Source organism: Opisthorchis viverrini, assembly GCF_000715545.1.
Source record: "Opisthorchis viverrini unplaced genomic scaffold opera_v5_210, whole genome shotgun sequence".
In the NCBI taxonomy this organism is placed as follows: Eukaryota; Metazoa; Platyhelminthes; class Trematoda; order Opisthorchiida; family Opisthorchiidae; genus Opisthorchis; species Opisthorchis viverrini.
The window spans coordinates 847,336-856,657 of NW_008751866.1; the positions used below are offsets into that span (position 1 = coordinate 847,336).

Genomic DNA, 9,322 nt, shown 5'->3' on the forward strand with positions numbered 1-9,322 from the left:
CTCTCTCTTCTGATTTCGCTCGCGCTTGCAGCGGTCATTCGCGAATCTCATGTACTAACTCTGGTACCAAAGCATTTCAGACATCTTCGGAATCTATTATATGTGGGAACTGTTCAGAAGAAGACCTCTGGACCGACATGATTGGATTATTGTTTATTCGGTGACCTGGGCCAACGACGAACTATTTTAAAGGGAACAACTGTTAGTGAGTCTGTTCTGTCTGATCTATTTATTTTTGTATACCCAACCTAGCGTAATCATTTTTATTTCTTTGCCACACACTCCTGGTAAACTAACTTGTTGGGTAGCCGGAACACTACAATCGTCTCTTAGCCACAGCGCGCACACTTCAGACAAATCCCTTTTTCTCTCACTCTCCTAATGTTGAACTTTACTTCTTCACTTTTACACACGCATACCAATATCTAGGCCAGCTCACACACTTTCTATCATCCCCCGAGAGCAGTCAATTTTAAACAGGTTGAATAAATGAACTGTGTGATACCAAGTCAGTCTTCAGAAATCACCAAGCTCTTTTGAGCCTGTCAAATTTTCTCTCCGGATTTCAAGTTTTCATCTTCGGCGGTATATCATCTAAGGGCCCTGTTCGGCCGCTATCGACCTCGCCTGATTCCCCCCTTCTACCGCCGCTGATAGTCAACTGGACCCATGATTATATATCGGCCTTTTTCCACATGTGCTGATCTTCTTGACCGATCTAAAACCCATTAATAGTAGAGGTGCACGTGTCCTATCTAAGCACTCCAACCCTGGTTCTCTCTGAGAACTGTCTGGAAACTGAAGCATGATGGTTCAATAATGGCGCAGAACTGCCACGTTTGACCTGATGACACATCCGTCACCCTCCTCCTGATACCATCAACTATCTCCTCGCCTATTCAAGAGCTTGGAAAATGCAAACAATTTGCCTATCTGGACCCAACTCAACTGGGGATAACTCATTCTAGTCTACTGATCTTTTTCCCATGATTACCAGCTCGGTATTATAATGTATTCACAGCCTACCCTGTGCACAAGTTTTATTACATTCCTTACGTTGCCAGTTTATCCACCCGCATTAACAATGATTCGCTCGCGAGAATTTTGCCAGTGACACTTACTAAAAAACGAAACAAAAACAACTACCCAGTTTCGCTGTGCACCATAGTTTTTGGGTGCATGTCGTCAACTAGCCCCACTGCCGTTTCTCCTCCTGAATGTATCTGTAAATTTCTTCGTGACACTGAACACTGGTCGTCAGTAGCGGGTGAAGATTTAGTTCAAATTAGTTGCCTTTATCACTGTAGAAATGATGCCTTGCCAGCCTATATTTATCGCGATCCATTTCTCACAACTCAGTATTTATTATCAAGTGATAAGCATGTCTTTCTCTGGATTTACCCTCCTCACTTGATTGTTACTTCCATGTTTAAATGACTACGATTAATCAGGCTTTAGTGGACGTACTCCCCACAGGCTGGGTTGCGAACCGATTACTGGTACGGATCTGGTACATCTTTTCTGATAGTAATCAACATGCTATTTAGGACAGTTAGGCCCAAGACTATCATTTTCACTTGAACTATTGTCTTTCTTTACTTTTCCATCAACCTGCCTGCTCTCGTACTTCTTTCTGTCTACATGCCGATGACGTGTGTTGACGAGTTCAAACTACTGCACAGTGCTCAGTAGCTCTGCAAGTTGTCATAAACGCCTGCTTAGTGGGGGAACATCGAAAACCCACCATCGTTAACAAATGCAAAGAGCGCACATGGCTTCCATTATTCTTCCTTTCGAACTGCCTAATAACCCTGCTCCTCACTATTAACTCTGTGCAGCATCACGAAACTCGGGGAGATACATTTCCATGGAATTCTCTCACGGCGCACTGGCTACGTTTTTTCATTGTAAAAGGGAAGAAAGCGCCCAAAATACCCTGCTCTACCTTCCCATTTTTCACTCCAGATAACTCTTCATAACTTCTCCACCTCGGTACGAGCACTGCCTCTGGGCCTTAATTCGCTGGTTCAAATGCAATAAAGCGGGTGCAGAATATCTAATGTGGAGCAATCAGAAATTTTGAGGTCTTTCACCACCCCGAATACTATGATTAACAAATGAGCTTCGGACCCTACCGCAAGAACCTATGACCCTACGGCTGTCTCATTCACACTTATGAAGTGTCGATCAATGAAAAGGTTACTCTTGTTTACAGCTCCTCCACGATAGCAACGTAGGTAATCACCAGCTCAGTGGGTCAAAGAGATTTCTAGACACACCACTTTGTTGACTCGGCGGTATGCGAAATTTATGCATTCGTCATACATGCATCCTAGCGAACGGTGAATGGATGCCCCCCTTAATTTTAACGATTTACCATCACACTGTTTCCGGATGCGAGAAGCATTGAGCTTGGTCCACAAAAACTTGGATTACTACTTATGTCTATCATTGGTGAATCCGAATTCCAATCAGAGGACCCGAATGGATCGGTCAGGTCGACACTTGAAAACCGTATTCGACGGGGCAAACGCCGATCTCCGTGAGTGACCCAGTAGCATTACCTGAAGTCTGCAGAGAACACTGAAGGCCCGTATTCTGCTTCAGCGATATCGTCGCGTCGAATCATTTCGAGGCGTAACCACAAAATTCCGTTAGCCAACTAATTCTCCACGGATTCGGCGTATTACTCACAGGGACTTCTGGATACTCTATGGGGGCTACGCCAGACAATTTCTTGAATAAGCTAACAAAGTTGTCTACTCAAGAGACACTGAAGACGTAACACTCATTGAGTCCGTCTGAAGGGATACTGAGAAAAAGGTTGCCGGTTTCAAATCTGGGTCTTGTTCGATGGCGCGTTTAAGCGACATCCTGCCCATTGCCGTTTGTTCAAGTGAGCGAACTTTCAAGGTCACGAAACTGCCGATTCACATGCGACTAGTGTAACGCATTTGAAACTCGAATGTATCGGCTTGCACTCCCATCATAGGACCTTATACGTGCCTCTTTCTCTCTTTCCCTATTACAGGTTCCATGGTCGAGCCACCACGAACCCCGAACAGCAAAGAATAGCCGCTTGTACAACCCCCACCCCCTGACTGACCTTGACCGACCCCCCTTTGTACACCCCCGTCTTCCGGTTTCGGTTTCGGGTTAATACACGTGTGTCGCTACCACGCTCCGGTGTTCTCTTCTGTCCCACCCGACCTGTGCGCATGTGTGCTGTGTATACCGTGTGAACTCATTAATACCAGTCCGTATATCTGCACATTTCAGAACTAACGTGTGCCGTCGCTACATCCTCTCGAACGTCGAATACCGCTGACTTCCTGACGTCCCACGCTACACTAGTGTAACGCAGTTGAAACTCCACTGTATCTGCTTGCCCGTCTCTCATATGACCCTATACGTGCCTCTCCCCCTATTGCAGGTACCACGGACGAGCTCCCACGAGCCCCGGGCAGGAAAGAGTTGCCCTCCTTTACACCCCGGTGATTGACCTTGAGCTGACTTTGTACCTCCGAATTCCGGTTTCGGTCTAATACACGTGTGTTGTTGCCACGCTCCAGTGTTCTTTCCTGTGCCACCCGACCTGGGCGAATGTGTGCCGTGTGGATTCCGCAACACCAACCTCTATATCTGCACATTTCAGAACCGACGTGTACCGTCGCTACATCCTCTCGAACGTCAAATACCACTGACTTCCTGACGTACCACGGTACATTGGCAGGTCAAATACAAGTCACTGCATATTTCAAAGGTTCACGGTATTCTGGAAACGGAGGTAACTTTGACATAATCTGTGATGCAGATTCCACCTATTCGGTTACCTGAATAACGTTTGCATCAGTTCTTCTCATCAGCCGTAGCAAATCATTTGAAGTCACCAGGCAATGCTAACCAGTCATTGACTGCGGACAATACTGATATACAAGGCCTTGAGGACCAGTCCAGGAATCTCAGAACATCACACAAACTTCCGTTTTTTTTTTCGAATTTTGTGAACTACGAGGATTTGTAGAAAGGTATTGTGGAGTTTTAATGGAGAATGCAAAGTTACGTGGGCTTATGTGTACTACAACAATGTTCTGATGTGTTTGCTCCAGTTAAACTCCACAGTTGCCTGAAGTGTAAGGTTTTTATCATGTAATATATGGCGAATTACACAGTTCCAACAGGGACGCGATACTGACAATGTCAACACAAATCAGTGACACCTAAAACGCCTTCGGAGGCATGGCGAATTACACAGTTCCAACAGGGACGCGATACTGACAATGTCAACACAAATCAGTGACACCTAAAACGCCATTCGGAGGCAAAGTATAACTACACAGTCATAACTGAGACGTTAATTGCGTCGATACAGTTGATGTAAAAGTGTATGGCAATGAATTCTTCTTGAGGTTTTGGTAACGGCATTAACCAAGATTTCATTCTGGTAACACGTTTTGTTCGCCGTGTGCAGGTACATAGCATCGTTGTTATACAAGGTTTGTGCGTAAATTCTACACGGACTACTTTCAGGAAAAATGCACTATATTGTCTTTGAAGGTACGAAGTTATGAGTAGCATACGGCATACAGATTACAGACCATGAACGGACTACATGAGGATTTATCAAAGTCCACCTGAACTGCATATTCCAGGACCAAATTCCATGTGGTACCTTGTGCTGTTCCCATTGCGCTTTCTAAGACTTAAGGATCGACAGGTTACGGTAGCACTGTGAAATGACAACCCAATAACATCTCACAAGCAGCCTTCTTCAGATATCTATTAAACCCATTAGACTGAGCTTATTCTTGTGCCTACCTTCGATGCTTCACTTTCAGCTACTGGCTCACATATTTTGAATAAATGTAAGCAAGATCTAGTGAACGGGTGTTCAAAATTCCCCAAATCGAGTGACTGTAATTTGTCTAAACGTCGCACAAAAGTCGTAAGATTGCTGTAAGCTCTTCGAAAAACTACGACCGTCTTCACCCCTCTTACGGCTCACAGGGTGGGCGTAAATCCCGAATTTCCGTCAGTCTCATGTCCTGTTGAAACCAAATTGAACGGAATCGGACAAATGCTACCATATGCGCACGGTTTCGTCGGGAGACTCAAATGAACATAGTTGAGTTTCTCGTTTGTGATGGTCTGTTACGACTCAGTGTGCTGCACCAGACTGCCCTTGTTTCAGTTGGTACGACAGTAGAAGCATCGCAATGTATTGTCTAAACGTCACACGCTACTCACAAGTTTGCTGAAAATTCCTAGTTGGCCTACTACCGGTTTCGCTCATTTTGGAGCTCAGTAGGTAGGCGCAGTACCTGATTTTCCCTATCGTACCAGAATATCATGCGGCAGAGATCCAGCAAAAATCAGTTGAGTTCCATGTCGAAACGAAATGGCCATGCCCTTTCATACCAGCCACACACCGCACAACAGAAAGTGAAAAATCTCTTATCCGTGTGCATATGAATCCTTCCTTTCGCTTATGTGACATACTGGTAAACAGTCATGGCAAGAATCAAGTCACGACAGATGACGGTTCCGAAACCATATAATATATATATATATGGATATTTTTATGCAATTTTAAACCCACAAGAGAAAAATACCCTTCCAATAGAGAAGTCATGGACGAAATCCATAAAATTGGTGACCGAGACGGTAATTCACAGTCTAACGCAAGTCCACATCCAGGTGATGATGTTAAATAAGCTCAGCCTGTTTTACCTGAACAAAGCTGCTTTGAACATCGAGGTATTGTGGTAATCCTCAGGCCAAAATTTGATCGCTGTCCGATTTATTACTTTAAGCAATCTGGTGAACATATACTCGATGCTATTGTTAGGGCATCGAACAAGGAGGGTACTCAGTGGTGGAAGAAACATCAGTACTGTCTTACCTAAAATGACAATAACTTCTGGACCGTGGTCTGAAGAGAACGTACCCGGTTTGTATATGATTTGGTTACCAGATGAGTTCTAAATTCCGCATATCCCATCTTTTCCTTATACCAAACCGTTGTCCTTTTATCGGACTTTCCAAACCAGTTGTGTTCAGCTGCCAATCTTAGGCGGACTCACTGTGACAGTATGCGCCATATATGAAACCATACTCGTGTCAAAGGCTTTCAAATACGAAGTCCTCAACATATTTCAGACGTTTGCGGATGTGGCGAACTTGACACCTCATTATGGGGGATTTATCTTCTTGCTAGTATTGCTGTTTCGAGAAACAACCTGAAATACATGCACGAGCTATTAAGCTTCATTTTGACTTCACTATCTTCGAAGGAGATTCACTGTCTGAGCTGTGGTTAGGCGAAGCCGGGGTATCCAACTTATAGTAGGTAGTTCAGGGCTCCCTGGTTAGTTCTTGATGTACATCTCCGTCTTGTTTGCACTATACCCCGACTCAGCAAGAACCCCTGGTGTTACAGAGAAGTCCAGTGACTAAAAATGGCGATCCAGTATCTTGCCGTTTGAGAGCTTCCACCGACTTTTCACGCAGTCGTTTTTCGATTGACCATCAGTCTGACGTCCGAAATACCAAGTATACACTGTTCAATTCATCTCCGGCTTTACGCCGTTTAACCTCCGGAAACCAGGGAGAATATGGAATGTTGTTGCAGGTTACAATCTAGATGGCTCGTTCTACCCCTCGTATCTGTGGTCTCTAAAACACTTCACGTTTCGCTAATTACTCAATCGCATTAATGTGATGTAGTTAGAAAAGAGAGGGTGGGCTTCAGCCCCATGTAGCCCTATCACCAACGGTTTCATGCATAACATACTGATGGGTGGTGAAAAAGTTTTGCGAACGGAAGTCGTGTCTCCCAATAAGCCGGAAGTAACGGATTGTGAAGGCGTATCACGTTGGTTGTACAGCCATTCAAATCTACCAGATCTGACAGTCAGGTCAGGACTGCAGAGGTCGCACATTGGTTGTTATTTAGAGATAGACTGCGCCGTTTGCTCAAGGTGATGCATGGCATTCTTTAGCTGGACATTTTGAACCAATTTTGGCTACATGCTGCTATTGACGTGATACAAGAATAAGACGAATATATCGACCAGTGTAATGTCCATCCATCCAATGAACTCGCTAGCTAACAGGCGATTCTACACAGGAACCGAGGTGACTTCCATTTGACAACCCCAAACATTAGGAACGCGACGAGGGATACCGCTAGTCAGTACAAACCTGCAAACAGGTTGTCATCCGTTGCAATGCTCAAATCATACATAACCTATCTAAACTAAACTGTGTCAACCTCACGCAAGTCGATTCGTCCCGTGAAATTCGACATGACGGAGTCAATCACACATGAAATAACCCATATTCTGATGAAACATACTTCGGACTTATTACGACGAGCGGGTGACAGAAACGACTGGTAGCTGAGATAGGAGAGTGAAGCGTACGAACTTGCAGGCTCTTGGTTACCTGGAAAGCGTCGTTGCTGCAAAAAAGGTTCACGGTGAATTACGCCGAAAAGAACGAAATTGAACTATTTCTACCTCCATTGGTACTGTCATTTTCATAGGTTTTGTTTTGTCCGCAAAGTATTCATTTGATTGGACAGTGCCACTGCTTTTAGAATGTGCAATTCAGTGATTTTAGATATGAATTACACTCGCATGCAATGCTGATTGTTCCATTACCTGTTGCTGGGATCAAGTGCAGAGGGACACCATAAGAGGGCTAGAGTAATCGTATATACCTTTCTGTCAATCGGTCAGATCAACCTGCAGAAACTGACAGCCGTGATAACACCATCTAGGTATATGGGGAAGGAGAGTGGATAGAAACTGCGGAACAATAAGGGTATTTATAAAAGCGGGACATAACAACAAGGGGGGTTAGTTAGGGTCTTCAAGTAGTTGACTGCATCCAGATTCAACCGCACGTTTTTCAAGTGGCGTTCGTTCATCAGGTTCTTCCCCCCTGCCTTCTTCTTCCTCGTCGCCTTCGTCATCTTCCGCATCTTCAGATGAACTCTCACTAACTGAGCTTGATTCACTCGTTGAGACGGGCTCATAATAAGTCACGGAAAGGTCATAACAAGAAGGTGGGGAATCATCAGTCGACTGTTTATTGTTTGATAACTGTGGGAAAAGAGGGGATGGGCGCGCAGAATGATTGATGTATTTGACGAAGCTAGCCGTGCCCGGACCGGCATACACCAGTGTCAAAGCGTTGTTTATCGGACTCACGCTTAGCAACTGTAACAAAGTGGAATTGTAAAAGATTTGAAATTTTACCTTCAAATTCCTCTAAACTACAACAAATGATGATAGAACACACCATGTTGCAGTATCACATATGGTGAAACAGAACCATCCTAGTTGGTTTATGAGGTAGGTCCAAAAGAAAAACGCGGGTACTTAACCGCCACACAACCATGTCCAGTTTTTTTTTAAACAAAGCGCAAAATCAAATCTGGGATGGAAATTGGTTTAGTGCATTCCCTTCTTAAACACACGAGATACCTACACCTCTAAACGTCCGTTAGGTAACAAAGTGACGTGACGGTGGTTAAAACTCTCATCCTGCAACACCTCCAGCGCACGAAGGATCATATAAATCTAGCCCTGTAAGGCAAACAACACCGACATCGCCCAGACTCCCTGTAGTCTCAGCCCGGGTTTCCAGTACATTGTCTCCGGTTTAGCGCGACAAAATGCATTCGAGAGAAACTCCACAACTGCGTTACTTGGCGTCTAAGGAGAAGACATCTGAGAGACGATCAGTCCTCAACCTTATGGGCAGAAGCACCCCATGCCTTAGGCTTTCAAATAGATCATGGTTGTAAGGCAGTGAAGTTGTCATGCTGCCGATAATGATAAGCATTAAATGAAGATTAGAGTTCCAAAAAAATCCTTGTCAGATTTCGAAGGGCTATGTGTCATGCCTATAGGTCAATTTCAAACAAATGTGGAAGGGAGGGGACAATCGTACTGACCGACAGAGGTACAGAAACTCAACAAGTTTCGTCCGTATAAACACCACATGAATACAATCCGCGGAAAACCGCTATTGACGGATGTTCTGAACAGACACTAGCATCCTTAAAATGCAATAAATCCAGATGAGATTTACTCGCATCATCTGCTGGAACGGCACGCTAGGTGTGTCATCGGCGAAATATCGCAAGTTCTGACCAAGAGCCTACCAGAAGCACGTCAAATTGATTAAACTGTGAACCAGACCCAGTAAGCAGTTTCCGATGAGTAAAAAACTATTTCGTCGTCAGCAGAATACGACAGGTTCCACGACGTTATTCGTGTGTTCATACGCAATGAGGGAAATAGATCGGAAG

At 44.5% G+C, this 9,322-nt stretch overlaps 3 protein-coding genes across 3 annotated transcripts in view; 1 reads left to right on the top strand and 2 right to left on the bottom strand.

Moving 5' to 3' along the window:
* The window catches only part of T265_14521 (hypothetical protein), a gene marked incomplete at both ends in the record, with an annotated part of 19,780 nt that extends 12,534 nt beyond the window's left edge, over positions 1-7,246 (bottom strand). The window contains 1 exon segment of the mRNA XM_009174034.1: positions 7,204-7,246. Within this exon segment, the coding sequence (XP_009172298.1) occupies positions 7,204-7,246 (43 nt within the window).
* Positions 3,604-9,322, top strand: part of T265_08278 (hypothetical protein) — a gene marked incomplete at both ends in the record, with an annotated part of 10,606 nt that continues 4,887 nt past the window's right edge. Inside the window, one exon of the mRNA XM_009174026.1 lies at positions 3,604-3,787. Within this exon, the coding sequence (XP_009172290.1) occupies positions 3,604-3,787 (184 nt within the window). The remainder of the gene's footprint in view (positions 3,788-9,322) is intronic.
* T265_08279 (hypothetical protein) overlaps positions 7,698-9,322 on the bottom strand; it is a gene marked incomplete at both ends in the record, with an annotated part of 25,803 nt that continues 24,178 nt past the window's right edge. The window contains one exon of the mRNA XM_009174027.1: positions 7,698-8,225. Coding sequence (XP_009172291.1) covers positions 7,863-8,225 — 363 coding nt within the window. The remainder of the gene's footprint in view (positions 8,226-9,322) is intronic.